Source organism: Panthera uncia, chromosome X, assembly GCF_023721935.1.
Source record: "Panthera uncia isolate 11264 chromosome X, Puncia_PCG_1.0, whole genome shotgun sequence".
NCBI lineage: Eukaryota > Metazoa > Chordata > Mammalia > Carnivora > Felidae > Panthera > Panthera uncia.
Window position 1 is genome coordinate 43,702,019 of NC_064817.1, and position 26,122 is coordinate 43,728,140.

At 46.6% G+C, this 26,122-nt stretch overlaps 1 protein-coding gene across 10 annotated transcripts in view; it reads right to left on the reverse strand.

Moving 5' to 3' along the window:
- KDM5C (lysine demethylase 5C) overlaps positions 1-19,479 on the reverse strand; it is a 33,395-nt gene extending 13,916 nt beyond the window's left edge. For 3 of the 10 annotated variants that reach the window (XM_049643870.1, XM_049643866.1, XM_049643868.1), the window contains exons 1-12: positions 18,771-19,477; positions 14,816-14,893; positions 12,488-12,610; positions 12,010-12,180; positions 11,360-11,494; positions 10,520-10,643; positions 10,225-10,406; positions 9,022-9,180; positions 7,144-7,263; positions 6,869-7,027; positions 6,079-6,260; positions 5,822-5,984 (exon numbers count right to left, since the gene is read on the reverse strand). In XM_049643870.1, coding sequence (XP_049499827.1) covers positions 5,822-5,984; positions 6,079-6,260; positions 6,869-7,027; positions 7,144-7,263; positions 9,022-9,180; positions 10,225-10,406; positions 10,520-10,643; positions 11,360-11,494; positions 12,010-12,180; positions 12,488-12,610; positions 14,816-14,893; positions 18,771-18,920 — 1,746 coding nt within the window. In that variant the 5' untranslated portion in view covers positions 18,921-19,477. The other 7 variants (XM_049643873.1, XM_049643872.1, XM_049643871.1 and 4 more) reach the window with 5 other exon arrangements.
- Positions 19,480-26,122: the final 6,643 nt, after the last annotated feature.

Below are 26,122 nucleotides of genomic sequence, written 5' to 3' on the forward strand. Positions count from 1 at the left end.
ACCAGCTACACTATACTCCCTGGACTGTCACTCTGCCATGATGATCTCCTGTTTCCTAGATCCCAGGTCTTCCTCTTTCTTGGTGTATTTTTTTTTTTTAATTTTTTTTTTTAACGTTTATTTATTTTTGGGAGAGAGACAGAGCATGAACAGGGAAGGGGCAGAGAGAGAGGGAGACACAGAATCGGAAGCAGGCTCCAGGCTCTGAGCCATCAGCCCAGAGCCCGACGCGGGGCTCGAACTCATGGACCGCGAGATCGTGACCTGAGCTGAAGTCGGATGCTTAACCGACTGAGCCACCCAGGCGCCCCTCTTGGTGTATTCTTTTGCTGTACTTGAGTACATCCTCCAATAGCTGCCTAGGAAACAGTGGGAACAACTTTTTTTTTGAAAATGTTTCTATTCTACTCTCATACTGCATAATTTGACCATATAGAATTCTAAATTGAAAACCATTTCGAAGGCATGGCTCTAGTCTTCTAGATTCTAGTGATGCTTTTGAAAAGTCTGAAGCCATCCTGATTTCTAGTGCTCTGAATTAAACCTCTTTTCTCTCTGAGAGAGCTTGTAGGATTTTTTCTGGTCCAAGTGTTTGATATAAAAATTTTACCAGATATACTTGGTGTAGATCTATTTTCATTCATGTACTGGGTAGGCCCTTCAATTCTGAAAGCTTGGGTCTTTTAGTTCAGGAAAATTTTCTTGAATGATTTCATTAATGATTTGTTTTCATCTCTGCTCTTTTCAGAACTCATTATTTGAATATAGAACCTTCTGAACAAATTCTCTACCTTTTCTCAACTTTCGTTACCATTTCCCATCTTTACTGTTTATTCTATTTTCTGAGACTTCCTTAACTATTTATCCTCTAAACCTTTTTCTTCCACTTTTGCTATCACAATTTTAATTTCCAAGAGCTCTTTTTTGTTCTCAGGATGTTCTTTTTAGAGTATCCTGTTCTTATTTGTTTGCAATATATGCTCATCTCTGAAGATCTTAGTGAGATTTCCTTCCCTTTTCAAGTTCTTTTAATGTTTATTTTTCAGAGAGAGTGAGCAAGTGAGCGCTTAAGCAGGAGAGGGTCAGGGAGAGAGGGAGACAGAATCTGAAACAGGCTCCAGGCTCTGAGCTGTCAGCACAGAGCCCGATGTAGGGCTTGAATCCATTAACCATGAGATCATGACCTGAGCTGAAGATGGATGCTCAACCGAATGAGCCACCTAGCACCCCATCTCTTTTCTTTTTGAAGTTTACTTCTCTCCCTGCCTAACCTCTGTTTATACAGGTTGCTTTTTTGTGGTTGTTTGGTTCTGTTTTCTAGAGTTTCCTCAGTTGTCTGTTAATCTGTGGCTGTCTACTTTTTTAAGAGTAAAAGATGGAAAAGCTGAATGGAAGTTCTGAGTATATAGATGAAGTCTGTCAACTGTTGCTGTAGGGTGATGTGGCTGAGCCATTTAGTTTGGGAAACTGTAGGTCTTTCTTTTCGTCACTCAAGATTCTCCAGGGAAAACTTTTTTTTTTTTTTTTGCCTGAAAGAAAAACATCTGGCTGCTAGTTCTGAGAACCAAGTGAAGGAAGATTGGGAACCTCAGCATCCATCATTCATACAATGATGAATCCTACTATTTTCACTTTATCTCCATCCTCAACTGTACCTAGAAGACCTCAGTCCAGAGGTTTATTTTAACCTCTTCAAAAGTAAATATCCAGTCTTCTGTTTTAGTGAGGGAGGGTCACATTTCCAGCTGCCCAGCATGGCAGGGGATCTCACAGCTTCTTATAGACGTGAATGAATCCTTATTTTCACCCCATTCTTCTTTCCTCCCAGAATTTCTGGTGCCACTGACTACTGAACCTTGGGGGGGGATTCTGAGCTATATATCAGGTTGCTTGGTTCTGAGATGTTTCAATACTGGCTTAAGTTTCAGTTTTCTTATCTGTTTTCTAGTTTCAAGAATTTTGATCTCTCTCTTTTCTCCATTTTAATAATTTTTTACCTTAAAAAAAAAAGCCCTTTGTGCCATTTTAGTGGAGTTTCAGCAAGGAATGGAAGCAGCCACGTGTTAGTTTGCCATCTTTAGGAGAAGCCTCACAAGGTTTTTTGAGATGAATATTAAGATGAATATTCAATGCTGATGAACACACAGTGAAATAGGTGCAAGGCTGGTAATGGGACCAATAACTAAAACTAAGATATTATTACTGATATATATCAAGAGCCTAAAATGTTTACACCCTTCAAAACAATCTGCTAGGATTCTAGATTAACGGGGAGAATTAACATCCTCATGACACTGAAATTTCCCATTCATGAATACATCTCCGCATTTATCCAGGTCATGCATCAGCTCCCACCTCCAATACATTTTCTTTTCAAAGATGCAACAGCATTTCTTACCTGGATTATTGTACTGGCCCCCATTACCAAGCACTAGAATTATCTTCCAAAAAATGCAAATCTGACCAGCAATACCCCTGCTGAGAACCCCTTACTTGAAACTCCATGTCCACATGACTGAAGCCACTGTTACTCTTCCCTCAAGGATCACTCCTTCTACAAATGCTTTCCTGACCCCCTCTTCCTAATGACACAGTCTGTTGTTCTTCTGAAGCATCTCTAACATTTATTCCACTTGTTTACTCACCTCTGTTGTCCACTCAACTTACATACCTGAAGGTAGGGACTGGTTTATTTGTCTTCAAGGTGCTGGCCAGAGGCCTTGTATTGTACACACAGGGAGTTCTAGCAGTAGTACTTGCTGAATGACCTAAACCCAGCCTTGATTCTATAGATGTGAAAACTGAGTCCCAGAGAAGCTTCAAGTAGCAGAGCCAGAAATAGAACTTAATGCTCCTGACTCTTATCTCAACCTGCACCCTCACTTTGGCAATGTTACTTTACCATGTCCTATGTAGTTATTTAAAAAGGCTCTCCTCACATTCTGCAGCTGTTAAAAATGACCCAAATATCCATCAAGTGGTGAATGGATAAACAAAATGTGGTACATTCATACAATGGAATATTATTCTACCATAAATAGAAATGAGGTTCTGACACATGCTACAACATGGATGAACCTCAAAAACATTATGCTAAGTAAAAGCAGCTGGATGCAAAAGACCACATATTATTCCATTTATAAGAACTGTCTAGAAAAGGCAAATCTCTAGTGACAGAAGGCAGATTAGTGGTTGCCTGGGACTAGGGGTTGGAATGGAGAGTGACTGCAAAAGGGCATGAGGGATCTTTTTGGGGTGACAAATGTTCTAAAACTGGATTGTGGTGATGGCACAACTGTGTAAATTCACTGAACTGTGTACACTTAAAATGGGTAAATTTTAAGGTATATAAATTATACTGCAATAAAAAAAATTTGTTTAAAAAGATGGTTATAAGCAGCTCATAGTAAGAAAGCAACAGTCATTCTAGCCCAGCACTGTCCAACAGAAATATACCAGCCACATATGTACTTTTAAATTCTCTAGTACCACGTTAAAAAAGTAAAAAGAAACAAGTAAAATTAATAACTTCAGAGTATTCTATTTAATAGATCCACAATATCAGCATTTCAGTGTGTAAGTGGTATACAAAAATATCAGTAAGATATTTTCATACTAAGTCTTGACATCCGACACATGTTTTATGCTTTCAGCACATTTCAGATTGGACTAGCCATGTTTCAAGTGCTCAGCAGCTACATGTGGCTAGTGGCTACCCAACTGGACAGTGTCGTTCTAGATCATTAAACTTAAAATGAGATTATAAAACCCATACACTGATTGTTATATCAAAATTTACATAGAAAAATAACAGATGGGAAACATAACAAAATATGGAGGAAATAGAGATGATCACTATATTTCCATTTTCTGGAAAGGGGGCAGGTTTCTTTTATAATGAAAATAAAACTTACACTATATAGCTATAAAAAGAAATGGTTTTCTTCTGCCAAAGGGGAAGGGGGGAGGGGGTGGGCTAAAGATAGATCCTGGGGGAGCTTCAGCTGGCTAAACTGCAGGCTGCCAGCATGAGAATATGAAAATCAGATGCCTTGGATTGAGGGGACACTGCCAAGTCCAAAGAGTCTGGAGATGCTGGGAACCACCTATAGGAGGGGCAGGGTGGGGGTGGGGTGAAGCAGCAGCTGGCCAGAGAAGCTGGTGAGCCATGAGCAGGACAAATGCTGTGGAGCTGGAAGCAAAGAGCACATGTTTAAAAATATGTAATAAATTTTTCTTAAAAAGAGTTAACGATTAGTTACACACACACACGCGCGCGCGCGCGCGCGCGCGTGTGTGTGTGTGTGTGTGTATCTTGGCTGTCTAAATCTTTAAGGAGAATACTCTTCTACTCATAATTTTCCTTGGCACTGTAGGCTAAGGACTAATGCTGTGCTATGTGTCAGGAAGAATGGACTGTGAGGAAGTGAGAGCCAGTGTCTACTTACGAAGAGCTGAACTGGAAGGGCCCTTGATCATCTCTACCTCTTGAGTCCAGTAATTCTTAAATGGGGTGAGGCAGTGACGGAAAAGGATACCTGCCATCCCCCAACCACTCTGCCACCTCAAGTGGAAGAAGGCTGCCTGAACTGTTGTAGGATACACTTCCACTAATTCCCTAGATCCCTCAAGGCTTGGTTAAGTATCACTAAAGTAGCTAATAAAAAAATACTACAGGGTATGTAGTATATCAAAACAAGGTGAAGGCAAGAAACAATATGGGTGAGAACCACTGACCTAGTCCAAAGCTCTACTGTACAGGTGCTCGGGGATCTCAAGGAGACATTAATTCAATATGTACTGACCGCTTACCACATCCTATGCATTAGACCAAGTGGCAGGGCAGCCAAGGTGTTGGCAGGTGGGGGGGGGGGGGGGGTTGAAGGGAGTGGGGAGGAGGAGTAGCACAGAATAAGACTCAAAGTACAGGTGGATGATGTACCAATTACTGACCCTACAGGACTGTTGATCAGGCTGTTTTAAGATCTACACCAGAAAACTGGCTGATGCTAATGCCTGGCTGATGCTAATGCTTGAAAGTTTCTTATAGGCAAGCCAGATTGTATACCCAGCAAAACATTTTATAGTGTGGGAGAGAAGTCCACAGAGGAGGAGGATAGGTTCAGTCTAGGACTCTGGGTTCAACTTTATTTTAAATGTTGACATTGGCACTTTTTTTTAGAGGTTACTTCTCCTCCAGCTTTACTGAGATATAGCTGATGTATAATACCCTACAAGTTTAAGGTGTACAACACGTTGACCTGATACACTTATATATTGCAAAATAATTACCACCACAGAACTTTTGACCTGTTAAATAAGTAAAAAGACCTACCCATTGCTCCCAAAAGGGCTACTATATGGAACATGTCAGAGACTGCTAGTTGCCCCCCAATATTCATTCTCACCCTCTTTCACAACAATATGAATTTCTAACTGGTACATGACCATCTGGAGTAAGAACCACATTTTCCAGTCTTCCTTGTAACTAGACATGGCCATGTGACTAAGCTGTGACTAACAGGAGATGAATGGAAATGACGTGCATCTTGCTCTGTCCTTCTGCCACTTCCCTCTCCTACTGGCTGTCATACAGACGTGAAAAGAACCATCCTGAGGTGTTGCCCTCAAACACATGGCCCAGAGCGCTCACCATCACATCATGTATCTAACTATTGCTATGTGAAGTCTCTATTAGAGTTGTTGAATAAAGATAAGAGGAATGAGAAAGAAGCACAGGTAGATTCCAGATGACCACCACCACCACAAAGGACATGGCTACACCATTCCTACCCCTTGTCCTTGTTTCCTGAGCACTCACCGGCACACCATGGGACATGAGGGTATTGGGATTCATGAGGGTGACAAGTTGGTGCAGGAGGTCAGGCTGGCTATCAAAGAGCTCAGGTGTCAGCTTCTTCATCACCTCTTCCAAATGTTCTGCTGCAAGTGAGGGTACCCCATACCAGGTCTTCGGCTCACCCCTGGCCATGTGGAAAGGGGACATATGGAGTGGTCACACACATGGTCCTCAGGGGGCCTACCCTGCCTCCCCAACTTCCCAGGGCCCCCACTCACCAATGGAGGTAGTTAATGGAGTAACTCCAGTGATCCTCAATATGCCAGCAAAAGGCTGAAAAGACCATGCCCACATAGAGCCAGGGCACCTTCATGCCAGAAATATCTGCATTGATGTGGCATAGTACGGACTGCTCCAACACTGGCATCACATTCAGGTTCCAACCACTGGTAGCATACTCCTGTCAGGTTATTTGTGGATAGGGGATGAGGGTTATACTAAGGAACCGAGAGCTTTAGCCCAGGGAACCTTAATTTTGAGGTCATAGACCTTTTTGACACATCTAAGAAATATTATAGACATTCTCCACCTCCCACCCACCCTCCACCAAATGCATGCACACAAAATTTCAATTCGCTTCGATTTTAGCAAGTTTTACAGATATACTCACCCACCAAAATACCTGCAAGTTAAAGCCCCCCGCATTGGACCAAAACGCACCCTTCTCTTGAGGTAGGCCTGGGCCCTCATTTTTTTTCCTGCACATACAGTCTCAGTCCCTGAACACTTCTTATGAATGAGCCAGGCACCCTGCCAAGTATTTCATATACCTTCTCATTTAATTCTTATTACAAATTTGTAAGGTAGGTACTATCCCCATCCTACAAAGAAGTAGCCAATCTCGTGGCTAGAGGTGCCATGCCAGATACTAGGCTGTGTTCTTTACATCTTCATTTAAATCTCACAGCAACTCTATGAGGCAGGCATAATGATCCCCACCCAAAAGAGATATTGAATGACCTGCCAAAGCTCACACCACTGACATATAATCATGAATCATCCACTTACCTCCTCCTCAGGGGTTAGGTGCCGCTTACTATCACTGACGGGGAAACCGCTACCAAATTCTTTGGAATGGATGTCAGCCCCATACTCAACAGTCACATCTTCCTCAATGCTGTTTACCAACCGCCAGAACTCCTTCTCCACGAGTTCTGTGGGCACCATCTGGGGAACAGGGGTAGCAGATGACCATGGCCCCAGTGACTCAGGAGAGCTAAGACCACCAGGCACCAACACCTACGACCCTAGCCCTGACACTACCCCAGCCCTCCATCACCTACGTGCACAGGCATGTTGAAGTAATCGGCTTTAAAGGAGTCAGCCATCTCGCCAAAGCTCTGCAGAGTGTATTCCCGGGTAGCCTGCTCAAAGCCAAAGGCTTCAGGGGGGCGCTTACACTCCTGAAACCCAAAGGAGAACATGTCACCAAGGTAGAGGGCACAGGGGTGGAGATTCCTCAAAAGCGGAGCTGGAATATGGGGTAGGAGCAGGGAACAAGAACAGCCCTAGGTCTGCACTCAAGGCCCCTGAGGCAGGCCTCACTTTATAGCTCCACCTTTTTCTCCTAGCACCTCAGCTTAGTCTTTTCATTCCCCACATGCACTGCGCTGCCATGCTTTTGCTCTTTTCTTCCTTTAGGACTTTACTACCTAAACCATGAACTCAGACTTAAATATGCTATCCTATATTCTTCTGCCATTTTTTTCTCTTGGGCTAAAATAGGAGTTTAAGCAGGGTGTGTAAAGCTTTCTTAATGCCCAGCCTGGAACTACAAGCCTGAGAAAATGGCACTGAATGTTCTAGTAGCTCAGAGGATGGAAAACGAAGGCACCAGCTCCTACGCTGTCAAACCCTACACTATTCCTGTTCTTTAGACTGTCTCAGAAGACAGGATGTTGAGTCTACCTCACTTTGTACCTATGTTCATGGTTTTAGATGAGAGCTGTATGTACCCCAGAGTTAGACTCATGTCTGAAAAATCAATGTCAATCTGGTCCACTGGCCCACAACCACTTAAAGAGAGCCAAGCAGAGCTGACAGCCTTCATTGTCTATGATACTACTGGCATCCAAACTCCTCCCTGAAGGAATCTCCACCACTACACCAAGGCCATTATGCACTGCCCTGGTCTCTTTCCTCAGCTGTGTGTGTGCACATGCACACCTAGTCTCTATGGCCACAGCTGAGTCCCTAAGACAAGAGACCATCCACATTTGCTCTCCAGAAACCCACAGAGAAATGTAGATGAGTGCCCAGAATTTGGATGAAGGTAGAAAGCTCATGAAACAGACCTGACAGACAGACCAGGCCTCTCAGCCCTCACTGCTGCTTTAGATGCTCTCCTTACTTGTCCCTCTTGCACTAGGTACATTTGCCCCAAATACTCTTGCTCCAGCATGCCTCCATTCCCAGGTTTAGAAAGCCTGCCCATCTCTTCTAGTTAAAGCCTATATCACTGCAAACCAATCAAATTACCAAAACAAAAGGAAAACTAAGTATTATAACCATATGATGGACACCCCCAAAAGAAAAATTAAATTATACCCATGAATAAATTTAATATAGAAAATGATCATAAAGTAGCAAATTAAAATATACAGTAAGAGCCCAAACTCGTTAAAGGTAGTTATATATATGCAACAACAAAAAGATGAGAAGAAAATATACCAGACTATTAACAATGGTTGTCTCTAGATGGTGAGATGATAGGTAATTTGTCTATTTTCCAAGCTTTCTAAAAAAAACAAAGAATAAAAAACTTGGAAATCAAAAGAACAACTTTTTCTTCATATTCCTGTTCTCCAAATCTCATTCCTGACACATTCCCTGATTACTACCCTTAGTCATCTTCCTCTCCTCTGAACTTCTACACCTCAGAGTTTCTAACACGTAATTTAGCATTTGACTATACATCAGCATACCATATGTCCAATCATGACTCTCACTGCCCCAGGTGGTCTGGGAGCTCCCAGAGAACGTAAGCAAAGGCTAAGTCTCCTCCTCTTCTTTCTCCTAACACTCTGCCCAGCCTAGCCCCACGCTGGAACCCAAAATATTAAACTGTGGCTGAACTAGGAAGCTGTTCTCAATAAGGCCAGATGAAGGAAGGCAAAAATACCCTATGGGGCAGACATGAGCTGGGGCTGGGAAGGCCTTACCGCCATGACACACTTTGGGCACCTCCAGACACCCTTGGGAATCTCAGGCAGAGGAGGCAGCAGGCAGAAGATGTGGTAGTTGTCATCACAGCCATCACACAGCAGAAGCTTGTCATCCTCATCCCCTCGGGAACACATCCGGCAAACATAGGACTCGATCTGCCAGGGAAAGGAGGCAACAGTTCATCAATCTAAGCCCTGTCTAGCCTTCAAACTGTCCTCCAGACAGTACTCTAGTCCACATAACTCTCCAAAAGAAACCCACCATGCTTGCTGGCTAGATCATTCATAGCCCTGTGACAGGCTAGTCATGCTAGTTCTGGAGTTTAACTGTGTGCACATACCATCTCCCCAAATAAACTGGTAGAGCTGTGAGAGCGGAGTCTTTATCATTCAGTTGTGAATCTCCTATTTTTATTCATTCAACAAACACTGAGCACTTATGTGTTCAACACTGTGCTGGACTCTGAAGTACAGCAATGAATAAATATGGCATCTGCCTCCTAAAGGCATACAGTACTCCAGAGACACATATTCATAAAAATTAAAGGGCAATGTGGCAATTGCCAATATCGGCCCATGAAGGGTACTATGGGAGCCTAGAGAAGGGAGCCCTCAAATCAGCCAGAGATAAGGAGGGATAGCCTTGAGGAAGGACTTCACTGAAAAGGGGACACTTGACAGTGACATTTGAAACTGACCAAAACCTGAATGCAAACTGAAGTCTGGCACTGGGGCAGAGCACAGGGGAAAACTTCCAGGCGGAAGAAACAGCATGTGCAAAGGGATGGGGGCAAGAAAGAGCATGGCGCATCTCGGGAAAAAACGAACATACCTACAAGTAGTTCAGTGTGGCTATAGCAGAGGAGTGAGGTGGGCAGTGCTGGGGAATGAGGCTAGAGGTCAGCAGGGACTGGATCATGCATGGTAATGAGGAGCTTAGCCTTTATCCTGAAGCAATGGAGAGGGAGTCTCCTTCTTTGGACCCTTCCAGCACTTCATGTTGACAGCACTTGATCACCCTTTCTTGTCCTCTGTTCCATGTGAGTTGGCCTTGTTTCCCCAATTAAGTGAGCTACCTGAAGGCAGGGCCCACCAGGCCCACTTTTGTGCTTAACGCAACCTGGTCCAGAGCCATGCTGGGGAAATGCTTGTTGAAGGGATGAGAAGCAGAGCATTAAGAAGTCAGAGCTGGGTCCTTACAAACTGGGCATTGCTGTGGTTCCTCCGCAGTCTCATGGTCATCTTGGTGCAGGGCTCTGGGCTGTGACTCAGCTCCTCCTTGCTCTCCAGGAAGGTCTTAGGTGAGGTTGACTCCACCTTCATATCCCCGCCTGACTCCTCCTTCACCACTACGGTGGGGGGACACTCAGGCCCTTCCTTATCTGGGAGAGGGAAGAGTGGCTCTAAAGTACAGGTCTAGAACAGTCAGGGCCCCGCCTCCTCTCCCCAGGCGAAGCCACCATCCTTCACACTGCCCCAGCCTGTCAGGCCTCACCTTTCTTCCGCAGAGTCTTATCCTTGGCCATGAGGCCCAGGCCCATCATCTTGGGGCCTGCCCCATAGATCTGTAGCTTCTTCAGTTCCGGATTCTTTTCAATGTCTTCTTCCGTGGGTTCCGGCTGGGAGAAAAAAAGGAAATGAATCAAGCCTGCTATCTGAGGCAGACTGCCCATCCTAAAAGAACAATAGCTTGGACTATATATCACTTGAGCTCATGCCAGGGACTAAGGCAAGGGCAGGCCTGGGCAAGAATTCAGAGCGGCTTTTTGGAAACTAGGGTTAAGTGAGCTCCCCACTCAGCCCTCTCTTGGAAAAAAATTAAGATGCAATTTGTTTTCCCAACTGTAAAACAAGAATATTAACTCCTACCTTACAGGGAGGCTTACAAAGAGTTTTGGGGATAACATATATAAAGAAATCTAACAGTGTTTGACACTACCAATAAATGACAGTGACTAATACAATCTGCTAAATGACATGCTTCAGTGAGCCCAGGGACAATGTCTATCTTATTCTACTGTATCCCCAGTGCCTAGAAGAATGTCTGGCACACAAGCTTCTGCCTAAAGCTAGGATACAGGTATAAGGGAAAAGAAGAGTTCTACCCCTACGAGCAGAGTGAGTCAGGAAAGAACAAGATAGGCAAGAAGGGCCGACATAGAAAAGATACTGTATGAGGAGATCAAGACCCAGCTCAGAAGCTGGAGGGGGGCACACTTCTGCTCAGAACTCAGAGAGTGGAGAGAAGAAAAGTGGAACAGGGAACAGAACTCTGGTCAGAGGAAGGGAGAGGACTCCCACCTCCAAAGCTCTGAGTTAGAAGTGAAGTACTCACATCAGGCTGCAGTCTCTTGGCCCGCCGGCCATAGCTATTGAACTTGGAAGGTTGCACGGACTGTCGAAGGGGGATACTGTGGGGTTTGTATTCCTTGTCCTTTTCCTCATTATCAAATGGACGTGTGTTGCACTGCTGGGGACAAGTGAGGAGTAAGGGTGAGGGTATGGGGCCCTAGACCCCAACAATGACTTCCCTCTACCCTTACCCGATGGCTGCACCCACATGGCCCACACCAAAAGGCCATGCTCAACTGGTCGTTACCAATGACACCAGCACACAGTCTGATAATTCTCTTGCCTTTGCTTAGGTCATTCCTCCTTCAAACCACCTCCCCACAACCATCTCCCTAACTAAATCAGATGCCATCTCTTCCCAGACCTCTCCAAGTCCAAAATGTCTCTCCCTCCTTGGAATTCCTTTATCAGTTAAAACCTTGTTATATATTGGATAGTAGGCTGGCCCTATGGGCAACTCCAGGACCTCTGATCCTGGGCAGCATGGAAGAGAATAAGCACCACTAAAAAAGGGTAGAGTCTAGCTCCCAGGTCTCCAGTTCTCTGAACCAGTTCCATTAAGAGCCAAGTGTGGGAGATCTGCATCTGGTGTGGGGGGGAAAGCCTTTTCCCACCCCAGCCTGGCATCCTTACCACCAGGTTGGCTCCAGACTGGTACATCTCATAGGGGTAAACGATGCGTTCATAGTGGGAGCGTAGCAGGGAACCAATGTTTTTGCCTGGTGGGTAGTTGAGGCGCTGGGCCACCCGGGCCCACCGACGGTCTTTGCAGATGGCTTCATAGCCACCTTCCTCCACCACGATCTGCAGGGACAAGCAGGAAGGGATGTGGATGTGCTGTGTGTATGTACATGAGGGAATAGGCCTGCAGAAAGGGAAATGAGAACAAGTCCGGCCCCTCGCTTCAGTGAGGACTATTCCCTCCTTCTACCACCACCACTCAGATTCAAATTGCAGTAGGAGACACCAAGAAGTTCTGACAACAGCTCATGTGCTACCAGGCTGTGCCCCTCCACTGCAGCCTAGAGATCTAATATCCAAACCAAGGGAGCCCCCAGAGTACCAAGGATATTAAGGGGTGGGGAGGGGTTTGAGAAAAACCTTCTCTTACTTTGCTGAGGCTGTAGAGGTCCAAGATCCGCCGTTCTACATTGGGAATTTTTAAGGAGGAGCCCTGGATTTCCCAGAATTTGGCAATCTGGTCCAAATAGTTCAGCTTCACTCTTGTCTGGGCCTGGAGAAGAAATTGCTCAAAGAGGATGGCCTCCCCCTCCACCTGAGCCCCATCTTCTGGCCTAATCTTAGGAGAGAAGAACGTGTACAGAGCAGCCCACCATCCAAGGCCTCTCCCCGTGAAATGGATCCCAAACTCTAGGCAGTGCTTAGCCCACCTCTCTCTCATCTCTGCCACCTTCTAGTCAATAGGATAAGCCCAAGGTTCCAAAACAGAGAGGGTTAGGTCACAACAGCTCTCTCAATCTCTTCGACAGGGCTGTGTGAATATCACCATTCCTGTTACAGACAGCCTCTGTTTCCTTAAGTCACAGAGCAGGTATCAAGAGATCTGAACGTCAAATAACTTAAGTTTCAGCTTGTTTCCTGCTATTGATTTGCTTGTATAGCCTTCTATTCTCTGAAACTCCATTTTCTGATTATAAGGGGGAACTAACATAACTGCCCAGTCCACTTACTCCAGAAGGGTGGAGTTATGAGAGAAACAGTGAAGACCCTCTGGAAACTCCAGAACTGTATCTAAGTTCTAGGCATGTTTCAGATTGAAGGCTCCAAAAGAGCACATTTACCTCTTCTTATGCACCACAGAACTTGTCCCATGGTGGCTGAAGGCTGAGAGTGCATGCTGGAGACAGAATGGCCTAAAGAACTAAGAGACAGTATACCAAAGCAGCACTGGCACCTGACCAACCCAGGACCCGATGTGGGCCAAGTATCCTAGGAACAAGGCATGTACCTTGCTTGCTTCCCTGAAATCTCAGTGACCCAAGAAAGGCTCCCCAAGGCTCTAAGTCTAGAACCACCTTGCCCTGGTCAGATAGCCTAATTCTATGGAGAACTAGATAAGTCACTACCATTCACCGCCTTGCTCAGATCCCATTAGAAGAACAGAAACAGTTCTATTTCATAGATGGGGAAAACTAAGGTCTATTTGTGGAAAGAAACAACCTATGGCTATTTAACTGTGGAAACCTGGAAGAGGCCAGCAACTCTACTCCCTCCATCTTAGCTTTCCAATCTTGGCTTCTTCCTTGCTCCTCCCCATCAACAGCCAGCACAGTATCTCTAGAAAACCTGCCCTTGTCCCATGCTAGGTGACACCTTGCACTAGCTGTACCTCCATAGATCCATTTCTTTAAGGAACTTATACCCCATTCATGAGATGATTTTTTTCCCTGACCAGGACAGCTCCTAGACTGACCCTACAACAGTGGTTCTCAATGAGGAACAATTTTGCTCCCTGGGGGGATATTTAGCAATGCCTGGAGACATTTTTGATTGTTATAACTGGGAAAAGGTATTACTGGCATCTAACAAGTAGAAGCCGAGGGTACTGATAAACTTCCTACAATGCATAGGATAGCCCCTCCGTGACAAAAAATTATCTGGGCCAAAATGTCAATAGCATCAAGCTTGAGGAGCTGTAGTCTAGAAACAAGGAAGCTTTTAGGTCATAAGTTTCCAGTAGGGCCCAATACACTCCCCCTCCCCAGGGCATCTAGTAAGGTTTATGGATACATAATGAGAGAGAAAGGTGGTAACATAGTTCTCAACTGTATCTTCCCTGGGAAACTCCAGGATCTTCCTAGGAACTGGTTTCAAAGCACACACTCTCATTATCCCAGGGCATTCTCAAGCCCTTAGTGGAGAACCTCACCTATCCATGCACAGGGCCTGGACTTCCTGTACAGAAAAGGGAGAGGGAAAAGCCTACCTGCCTGACCCCTGTCCAAGTTTATAACCATTCTAGCCTTGATAAAGACCAGTTCTTGTGTTGTTCCTGCCCCTCTACCTCATGTCCCACCTCACCAAGCCCCATAGAAGGCAGGCCAGAAGCACAGGATTGTGGATGAATTGGATAATGAGACCACATTCAGCTGGCCAAGCATGAAAGGGCTCAGCCAACCCCCTATTTCCCTTTTGTTGACTCAGTTACAGTAGGCTGGCTGACAGGGGACTTTCAGAAGTAGCAAACCTTTAGGGAAAGGGACGTTCCTAGTCTTTGAGCTATCATATTAGAGATCCTAAATGCTCCTGCTCTTGGTTATACACAGAGCTCTAAAGCTTCCTCTATGACCTCCATGCAACTTCACAGGAGAGAGAATAAAGGCATAGTCAGGTAAAGCACCTTAGCTCAAGAACGTATGAGGGCAGTGGAATCGGAGTTCACATATCCAACCCCGCCACCAGCTGCTAGTCTTCTCACCTCTAGTTCATTCAGCCTCTGGATTCGGGGAGTAAACCTGAAGTTGTCCACTTCTACAGCAAAGGGTGGCTGCCAGTCCTGGGGGGTTACACAGAGGGGAAAGGGAGTTGAGTTATTCCAGCATAGTGCAAGGCCAGAGGGCACCACAAGCAGCTCAGCACCCCATTTGTGCCTTCCCAGACCTCTGGCCACCCCAGGCCCTTTAACTTGGCAAACACCCAACCCACTACCTGCCCCCCAGAACTCACCACAGGGCCCTAGAAGTCCCTCAAGTCCATACTCAATGCCCCAAGCATTGAAATTTCTCCCAAGTCCCTCCAACAGTACAGCACCAGGATTTCAAGAAAGAGAGAGATGGGGCCCAAAACAGTTGACCTCAAACTCTCCCTACATCCACATTAACTCCTTGTTCCCCAGGCATGTACTGTAGGACACAGTCTGGAAGTACTGGTAAGCACAGGGATCTGGAGTCAGAAGACCTGGGTTCATGTTCTAGCTCCACTACCTACTAGCTGTGGGATTTTACTTTTCTGAACCTGTTTTCTCATCTGTAAGGTGGGAATATGAACACTTGCCCTGGTTTCGTCATAATACTGATACAGCAAATTAAATTGGTTTTCAAATGAAAAATGTTATTCAAAGGAGTCATCCTTAAGACCTGGTATCTTAAGCTAACTCCACCACCTAATATACACGTAGGGTAGCTCAGCTCCAATTCTGGCAGGATTTAAAGGTTCGGGCCTTTAATCTCTTCTCTCAGTTTAAAGGGCCTGAGACATGTGCTGCAGGGAAAAGCAAGGGATGGGGAGCAAGAATCTGCATCATTCACCCAGTCTGGAAGACTTCCTGTGGGTCCTCTCTCAAACACCTGCCTGGTACAGGAAAAGGTGGGGGGGGGGAAGCGGGGGAAAGGGCTAGTGATGGGATACCCAATCATGGTCGCAAAGAATAGGAGAATTTCAGGAGAAGGAAGTTGCGGAAGGATAATGAAAGTGGGGGGTAACTGCCATGCCAAGTTGAGGCTTGTTGTGTCCTACCAAAGGGTAACTGTGGGGAGCCCCTCCCTGATGGCCTTTTCTCCAAAACCTCCCATGCAGTCCTCTCCTCCCCAAAGCCCTAGCTCCTGCTGGGGTGGTAAAAACCACCCAGAGTAACCTAAACCAATGCTCTCATTTTATGAATGGGGAAAGTGAGGCCCAGATATGAATTGCGATTTCTCCAAAATCATATGCTGATTGAGTGGTAGAGTCAGACTAGAACCCAGGTCTTCAGACCTCCAGTCAAGGCTTTGTACACCAGGATACCAGTGTTTATACACACATGCATACATATGGAAGTGGGGGGGGTAGTAAAAGAGAAGAAAAAGCTGTTGGCCTTTTCTGCACACACACTTTTAGAAAAGAGGCCAGAGGACTCTTACTTGCAGGCACACATACTCCCCTCAATCCCCCAACCCTCCAGCCGAAGCAGGTTTGCAGCAAACACCTGGGGCTCAGTGAAGCAGGGGCAAATTAAAAAAAAAAAAAAAAGAAAGAAAGAAAAGAGAGAGAAAAGAGACTAAAATGGTATGGCTCAAGCCCAGACAAGCTCCTCATGCCCTCTTGCCCCCCACCAGTAGGGCACTCCCCTTAGCGCAGGTAGAAAGGTACTCAAACCCAAAACTCCAGGAACCCTTCTTTCCTGCTGAATCAAGTTCTGGATAAGAATAAGCACAGCATCAAGCAACCGGACAGGAAATGGCAGAACCAAATCCTAGAGCAGGAGCTGTGGGTGCAACAGATAGCTGGGGAAGGTCCAGCAAACCCCCACCCAGCTCTCCCTGGAACCTACGAGCTCCCTCATTCTGCCTTCAGTCTCCTACTCCTGTGTGCCAAACACACCCGTATTATTAAGATGGTGATAAAAAAGTTGGCTACCCGATGCAGGAAGCAAGAGCCTTCCAAGATCCCCTGGGTCTACTCCAGGGTACCAACACTCTCCTCCCACCTTCCCCAAGAGCAGCAGTCAACTGTCTAGCAATTCAAAGCCCAAATCGCCCTTCCTCAGGCAAACCTCCAATTTCCAAGCACCCACCCATACACAGGTTCCCAGCCTGGCTGAAGCACCACTTGGGCAAGGGCTTCGAATTCCAGCTAGATGGCCTGGCTGCCTAAAGGTGGCGTACGAGCAGCTCTACAAGAGGAAAAAACTGAACAAAACCAGAGAGACTAGGTCTCCTGGATTTGAGGGAAGTACACTGTTGGGGTAGAGAAGCATAACAAAAGATGGCCTCCCGCAGGTCACACACACACTAGGGATGTGTCACTTTTCCCCTTCCTGGTCCCCCAAGGAAGGGTAACAACACCTGCACAAGGCCAGCCTGCCCAATAAGTCTAAGGCAGAAAAACAGAAATTCAGGCCTCAGCTACCCTCTGTGTCAGATACGATTCCTTGCCTGCTGGACCACTTCAGGGAGTGCCTTCTTGAGGCTGCCCAGGACTCCAGCCTCTCCCTTCTGCTAGCCTTTTTGACTTCTCGCTACCAAATGCCACTCCTTCACCATGAACAAGGATACCTCAAAGATCTATGGCCAGGCTCCAACAAGGGAAAAATTAGTATACCCAACACCTCCCAAAAGATCCATTTGAAACTAGCCTAGATCTGTGGCTGAACACCAGAAAACACCAAGATGGACAAGGAGGCCTGTGGTGCCCTCCTCAGGTGGCAGTGAGGCTTCCCATCCGGTTTCAGCCAGGAGACACCTACTCAAAAACACCCTGTTCCAAACTCAATTCCTGTCCTTGGAATCCCAAGTGGTGACTGAACAACACATACCATCATTTCTCCTCCATGCCAGCAAGGTGGCAGCCTATCCTAGCCCTTGGGGGACTTCTCGCGGCCCTGAGGCCAGGCCTAGGAACAAAGATATGCCCTTTGTCATTGACCTCTGGAAATCAAGTGTTCTAAAGGAGACAGACTTCCATAGCTCCATTCTGTTTTGGGGAGTCCAAGAATACCCTATTCTCTGGGACCTGCTACATCCTGGGACAGAACACAGTACAAAATCTTCTGGGAAGGACTCATACCCCACTGTCAAGCCGGCTGGTCCAAGCCTACCCATAGGAGCCAGGTCTGGGGGGATGGGGGGTGATGTGCAGGGAAGGATATTGCCTTCAGCTAGGAAAAGAAGGGGATAATTCGCTAATCCCATCTCAGGGGAGCCAGATAGAACATTTCCTGTAATAGAATTTCCTGATCTACTAGGCCAGGACATTATCATAGATGGATTGGTCTGACAGGGCGTGAGTAAACATGAGTCAACCTACATAGGAGCAAACCAATGACCACATCAAACACCTTCGCAGTCACAATAATTACCACTTACCTAGCGCCTACTACACAGAGGCTCTACCTAGCTTAATCCAATTCTCAAAATAAGCATTCAGGGGACTCAATTCACAGGCTCAGAGAGATTAAGTTACTTGTCCAAGGTCACACAGCTGGTAAGCTTCACAGTGGAATTTTGAACTCAGGTCTGTCTCCCTTTAGAGCTGTAATCTCTCCACTACAGCACATTGCCTGCCTCGAGGGAAGTGATGACAATAAACGGAAAAAAGCCTTGTTTGGTACAGCCTTGACCTGGGTGGTCCGGGATAACTGAGAGATGTGTAGATACCTCTCTGAACTCTCCCGGGTCCACTAGGCATCCCCGTTTTGAACCTCACCAGGAATGAATCTGAAAGGCGGAGTGAAAGTGGGGATGGGTCAGAGACCCAGGTCCCTTGGGCGCCTCACACCGCTAGAGGACCCCTGGCCCCATATCATCTTTTCTCCGACCCGCGCCACATCCACAACGGTCCCAGCCACCCCCATTTCTCCACACCTCGAGCTGCCCTCCGCCCCAGAGTTCTCCACCAGCTACGCTAGTTCTTCATCCCTGGCCTCGCCGCCGGCGACCACTGACCCCGAGACTTACCGCGGGTGGGCGGATCTTGCAAATGCCCGACTTCTCGGCGATGGGCCGGATTTTCGCGATGTAGCCAAGAGGGTCTCGGAACTCGGCCCAGCTAGGCTCGAACACCGGGCACTCCGGCGGCGGTAGGAAGTCGTCGGACCCCGGCTCCATGGTGGGCCCTAGGACTTGGACGGCTCGGACCGCCCTTAAGGACTCATGGCGGACACCGCGGTATGAAGCCGAGGCACTGCTCGGGGACTAGGCCCTAAGCGGGGCGGCCGCCGCCCGCCGAGGGCCTTGGGGGGCGTGTAGCTGCCACGCTCTGAGAGGCTCAGGCTGGCGCTACTGCTACCGCCTCTTCGTCCTGCCTCGTTCCTTCCAAACTCTGCCGCTGCCTCCCAACTACCGCAGCCTTCACCACTACAGTTACCTCCTAGCCGCCGCGGCCTTCGGCGCCGCCGCCGCCATCTTGGTTTGTCAGCGTCTCCTCCCCCCTCCCCTCACCACAACAAACCGGATCCCTCCGCGGTGTGTCCCTCCGAGCCTCGTATACCTTGCGTGAGGCCAAACTCTAAGACACTTTCATCCCATGGAGACCTAGCTGAATCTTCAGGCATGGGTTCCCTATTTGGAAGCAGGGACGCAAAAGTACCTGCCAGACTGAGAGCAAATAGTCCACCACGGTGGCGGAGGAGCAAAGCCGTAATTCGACTGTCGGAACCTTTTTCCGGTGGACCGGAGGCGCACGTTTAAAGGCCAGTGATGCGCATGCGCGTTATGAAGAGAGACCGGAAGAGGAGCTGGCGTTAGTGGGTGGTGGGTCCAAATTGGCTCCCCCCTCTATGACCTCAGCCCTGGCGCGAGCCCCGCCCCAACAATTTCTTCTCCAGGGTCTTTCCCGTGTGGGCCTCAGAAGGCGGCTTTGGGTGCCTGCTGGCATGCAGGTTGAGGGAGACGTGGGAGTTCCCAGCTCTAGGCGCTGACACCGCTGGGGCTTTGAAAGAAGGAAGACAAAATGTTGCTTACCCCCTGGGAATTACGGACTTTTGGAATCCTGGGTCCCAAGGAGAGAAAGGAAATATTTATTTCATCCAAGGTTATGTGTAGAGGCCTCTCAGAGATGGGGCTTCCATTCATACCCCCCAAAGAGTCATTGTCCGTCAGCATTTTAATGAACACTTTCAAATGTTCTGTACGCACTTTTATTGTGTACACATTTGTGGAAGGTACTCCTATAAAATAAGCCTAAGTGTACATATATTTTAACTGTTGGATGTTTAGCAACAGCATATTTATCGCCTACTAATGCCTACTGTATGAAACACCTACCATTTGTAAGCCTACAGTGTAGTTATCAAACATTGTGTACATGGGTTGTATTTATTGTGTATAGCCCTGTCATATGCATTTGAGTACCTGCCATGTGTATATCTACTCCTATGGTGTGCATGTTCATTGAGCAGTTTACGAATAGGTTTATGGCAACTAACCCGTTGCATGCATCAAACCAGTACTTTGCCCACACATCAGGCATCTGTTGCATTTGAGGATTATGTTATACATGATTGTGGGCCTATTGCATACAGTTTGGACACCTACTATTCACACATTAGAGTACGTGTGTAAGTGCTTATTTTGTGTTCCCCCATTAGATTGAATTCCTTAAGGGCAGGGACCATGTGGCTTTATACATCCTTAGCACTTGGCATGGTAAGCAGTAAATGTTGAGTAAACAAAAGAAAAATGAATGTATATTTTTGAGCATCCTTAGTATATATTGACTAAAAATAGTACATACTCTTTGCAAACACTTTCTGTGTATATTAAACATCTGTTATAAGCTTAAATATGTTTGAAGCAGGGAACAGTTAACCGTTCCTAATCATATACTGTGTCCCAGTTAGGTACATTATTCTGCCTACTTCAGGACTGAGCTAAGGACATCCTATCTGTAGAGCGGTGCACACCAGTAGGCGCTCACACCCTAGGGTCAGATAGGCCTAATTATTTCAATTATTATTAATCTTTGCAATTTCCCTTAACCTTTGTCCTGGGAAAGATGTAGGTCAATTTACCCATTCTATAGATGAGGAACTAAATTCTAGAAAGATTAAACAACTTGGCCACTGTTACACAGGAAGTTGCTACCTCCTGGTCAAATGTTCTTCCTATTATTTTTCTCACCAGGAATAGGATGGGGCAGGAGAAGGGTAAGGAGAATGCAGAAGGTGGGAGATATGCCAAATCCTAGGCTAAAGGAAGTTCAGCTTTTCCATCTAGATGCAGCTCATTGAAGGGCAAAGAACATGAATCAGGAGTCAGGAGACCAGGTTTGGGTTCCTAGCTCAGCCTTCTCTGAGGTCCTTAGCCCAGACACCATCCCCACCATCCCAGAAGGGCAAATGGAAATTGCATAGAGTCTTTGAAGCCAGTCAGATCTAATTCATTCATTCGCAAATATTTATTAAATTCCTCTTATGCACCAGGCACTTTTCTGGGCCTGAGAATATAATGGTGACCAAGACAGACATGGTCCCTGCTTTCCTGAAGCTGACATTTACCAACTGAGATCTGCAAAGTACCTCATTTCCTGTAGCCTTTATTTTCTCACTTATCCAACGAGGCTCTATAATCCTTTCCTCACAGGGTAGTTATGAAGATGAGAGATAATGATAACTGCCGTTCATCAAGGGCCGACTGCTATGACATTAGTATTGTTATCCTTGTTTTACAGATAAGGGGACTGAAGCTCAGGGAAGCTTACCAAGTCATATGGCTAGTAAGTGGAAGACCCAGAATTCAAACCCAGGTCTCTGTGACTGCTGTAAAAGTCTCAGATGGTGCTCCCCACACCCACCCACCCCCAGGCCCAATAAAATGCTCAGGAAATGGGTTCCTTCCCCAACCCTTGGGTCTTGCTGGAGATAAATCTGCATCTGGGAACTGCAGAGTTAAGAATTGGGAAGCATCAGGGAGCCCACCCTGGGCTGGGGGCTAGGTTGGCCTCACCTACCCACCTGGAGAGAGAGTCTGGCATGGAGCTGGTGCAGGGCAGTGATTGGAAGCCTTGGCTGGGCTCTCAACCACACTCATCCAGTCCATGTTTTCTGGATGAACAGGATGAGAGTGACTTTGTACCTCACTTTTTTTATTTGTAAAATAGGGTCACTTCTAGTGATGCAGGTATGAGCTGTGAGTTCTAACTAAATAGCTGTGGAATCCATCCATCCCCTCCTCATGCCATTTTCTAATCTTCTATCCCCGAGAGCCATTTATTATCTCTAGCCTGGATTATTAAAAGAGCCTCCTAAAGGCATCAAGGTATCTGTGTGAACTCATGGATACATACATACACATAATATATATTCAAAATAATGATAATTCCAAATGAATTATGATAGTGGATTATAATTCATTGAAGAGTGAAATAAAAATTCATGACTCCACACTGATATACATAAATAAAATGAGGGAAAGGGGAAAGCTTTTCCTTAAAGGAAGGATGGAGTAAGAAAATCATCGACAGATGCTCAGACTTTTTCCAAGTAAAAAAGTAAACTCTTAAAAACACACCTATAACCATAAAATCTTGGCCCAAATCTTGGTTCCCAAATGCCATTCTCCACTAAAAAGGACCAGGGCTCCTTGGGTAAAGTGGCTTATTCCAAGACTGGGGCAGGGAAAGTACATGATGGGCCTGGAGCATCTTGTGGTGCCAGAAGATAAGGAAATGCTCAAAGAAAGTTGGAGACTGGCCAAGAGGATATAGGAGCCAGCTTGGAGGGCCTCCTGCTGGCCACATCTGGGGCATTTTTGAACATCAAATATTAATGTGTTATAACCCACTGAATACAATAGACAACCAAAAGTCCATGAGGAGATAAACAAATACATGTAGAAGAAGGGAAAGCTTTCCCTTATAGTGGAGAGCCAACTAATCCATGTCAAAGGAATGGTGGCATTTGAAAATCACCATTTGGCAACTTGGAGAATTGTCATTGAATACTAAAACCTGTGAGTGAAAGTTCGAGGAGAACAGGATATTTGCATAATCTCAATGTAGCTCTCCACAAGTTTCTCATTTATTACAAAGGGAAAAACAGTAACTTTACAGTGGGGACACTATACAGGCTAATGTATCCCTGGGCTCTTACTTCAGGTCCTCATGAGGCTCTGGTGAAAAAAACCGGTTGGCAACAGAGGAGTGAGGGTACACTGACTGCCAGCCTCCGTGCTTTGGGATATGCTATGCCTGCCACCTGGGCTTCCCTCTCCCATTCCGTTCTCAGTATGCCACTAACACATCACACACTCACATACATCACACACTCACAGGCCTTTGTACACACTGCTCCCTCTGACACATGCCCTTCTTTACCAGGATAACTCCTACTCACTTTTCTTTTCTTTCTTTCTTTTTAAGTTTTTATTTACATAATCTCTATACCCAACATGGGGTTCAAACTCACGACCCTGAGATCAAGCCTCCCATGTTCTTCCAACTGAGCCAGCCAGGCGTCCCCACCCCTGCCACTCACCTTTCAAGACACAGATAATAGGGCAGTTCCCTCCTTGCCCACCAATCACCCACGCTGACCCCAAGTTGGATTTTTCCCTTCTTTGCTTCCCCCACACGTGCTGTGCTCCCTTCAGGGACTGTACCTATTGCATGGACATTATCCCCACCAGGCTGTACATTCCTGAGGGTCTTGTCCTGAACTAATATGGTAGCCACTACCTACATGTGGCTATTTAAATTTAAATTTAAAAATTCAGTTCCTCAGTGGCACTAGCCACATCCCAAGTGCCCAGTAGCCACATGTGCTAGGGGTTACTGTACTGGACAGCACAAATATAGGACATTTCCATCATCACAGACTTATTGGACAGCACTGGTCTAGGACAAAGACTCTGAGAGTCTAGGACCTTTGTCCTTTGTTATGTGTTGTCCCTCCCCATCTACATCCCCAAAGAGACTGGCAGTAGGACCTTTGAGAGCCGGATAGCCACTAGGCTTCTTGTCTTCAGGCCCTCACAGAAATGGGGAGGTAAGGAGCCAAAGTACCCCTCCACAGTCTGGATGGTGAGGTGCCGGGAAGTGGGAGAGGGCAGGGCAGGGATAGTCCAGTGAAGGGTGGAGGGGGGAACATCAGAAATATCTGGAGGAGGCATGAGGGGGTCCCAGGGGGCCCAAAAGCTTGGTATACAGGTTGCACCAATCAATAAGTTAACCAATGCAAAGATACCTAAGATTTAGCTTGAAAAGAACTATTCATTCAAATCAACAAAATTTCAGGGTCATCTATGCTGTGCAATGCTCTGGACAGAGATGATTCAGACCATTGTCACCCTTGAGGCCTGGTGAGGAAGAAAGGTAATGACATGAAGGATCTCAGAGGATATGATCAAGGGCACGCTTTGTGAGGGATGGGTCTTTTAAGCTCATCTAACAACAGTGAGAAAACCAGAGATATTGGGGGGGGGGCACCTTTGCTGGGGGTGGGGCAGGGAGCAGGAAGGCACAGGTAAAATAGAGTCTGAAAATTACACACAGGCCTTTTCAGGGAACAGTGAGTGGGTGGTCAAAGTGTGGGCGAGGAACGAGGATTAGGAGATTGGTTGGGGCCATGCGGTGGAGGACCTCCAATGTCAAGACAAGAAGTTTGCTTTCGTTTCTGTAGGTGGCAGAGAACAGCTTACTGTGTGTCTGGCAGGAGGGAGGCATTTCATATGCATCTGTTAACAATTTCCCTGTGAGATTATTATTCCTATTTCACAGGTGGAAGACCAGGTTCTGAGGGGCTAGGTGACTTGCCAAAGGCAACACAGTCAAGTCTGTGACTGAGCCAGGATTTGAGTGCTAAAAGCTAAGCTTTGGGAAGACAAAACCAGCATGAAGTTGAAGGTGGGAGAATGGGGCGTGACTAAAGGCAGTCCAGCTTGGCCCACCAGGGAAGAAACCAAAGAGAAAGAAAGGAAGGAAGGAAGGAAGGAAGGAAGGAAGGAAGGAAGGAAGGAAGAGAAAAAGAAAAAAAAAATGCTGGAGCACCTGGGCACCTGGGTGGCTTAGTTGGTTATGTGTCTGACTCTTGCTTTTGGCTCAGGTCATGATCTCACAGTTTCATGAGTTTGAGCCCCGTGGCTGACTCTGCAGCACAAGAGCCTGCTTGGGATTCTCTCTCTCCCTCTCCCTGCCCCTCCCCACTTGCACTGTCTCTGTCTCCCTCAAAATAAATACATAAAACAAATTTTTTAAAAAAATGCTCATTGGATTTCATTCTGAAACCTCCGCATCTAAGCTCTTCCAACGCTCAGGTTGGGTCCTGGAGGCAGCATCAAATGGTTAGATGGCCCCAGCTGCTTCTCTCACTCAAATGTGCATATGAAGAAGAAAACAAAGGCCTCGGTCCAAGCTGCTAAAGAGTGGGGCCATACAAACCATTCCCTCTTAGGTGCTATTCCAGGCCATACAAACCATTCCCTCTTAGATGCTATTCCAGACTCTAAGAAAGCACCAAACATATTTACTGACTGCTGCTTCTGGGGACCCTGCTGACCCTAACCAAGAGCCAGTGCTCTGCCCCACTCCTACTGGGCTCTCCCAAGACCCAGGACATAACTTGTGGGGCTGGAAACATGTTCATTTCATAGGGAGGCAGTTTGGGGGGACTGGCCTAGAAATCAGGAACCCCCATCTTGACTTGCTGTGTGGCCTTGGAAAAGACCCTTCCCTTCTATGGACTTGTGTCCTCCCGTGTAAACTAAAGAGAATCTAGCTATTTGCTATCTAACAACATAAGTATATACACAAAAGAGCTCTTATGATGTATCCAGCCCCTGGCTTCCTGGCCCAGGTCACCTACCCCCCTACCCTCAAGGACAGAAACGTGGCCAGCCTTGGGCAGTGGGGAGGGCCTCAGGGCAAAGCCAGGCAGCCACAAGAAGGGTAAGCACAGATGGCACAAGAGCAGAAGGAAGTATCCCACCTGTGAAAGGAAGAGCAGGGAACTAACCTCCCCAAGCACCTACTCCATGCTGTCTGCTTGATATCCGTTACCGCCATGTCATCATCGCTACTCCATGTGGCAACGGCTTTATCACCTCAAGGTTTAAATCAAGAAAACTGAGACCCAGAGGGTGCTTCTCCTGAGTGTGCGTCCCTCAGAAGGGAAAACCTCAGGACTGGAACTGGATCAACTCCAAAGCCCACACCCTTGCTGCTGTGGTCCATTAAGGAGCTGAGAGAGGGAAATCTCCCTCATCCCCACCTCCCACCCAACCAAAGTGTCTCACCCACCCAGTTGCCTGAGCTGCTACCCTTAGCTCCTCACCTCCCTGGGCTAAGGCTTCTCTCTCCAGGGGCTCTACCCTGG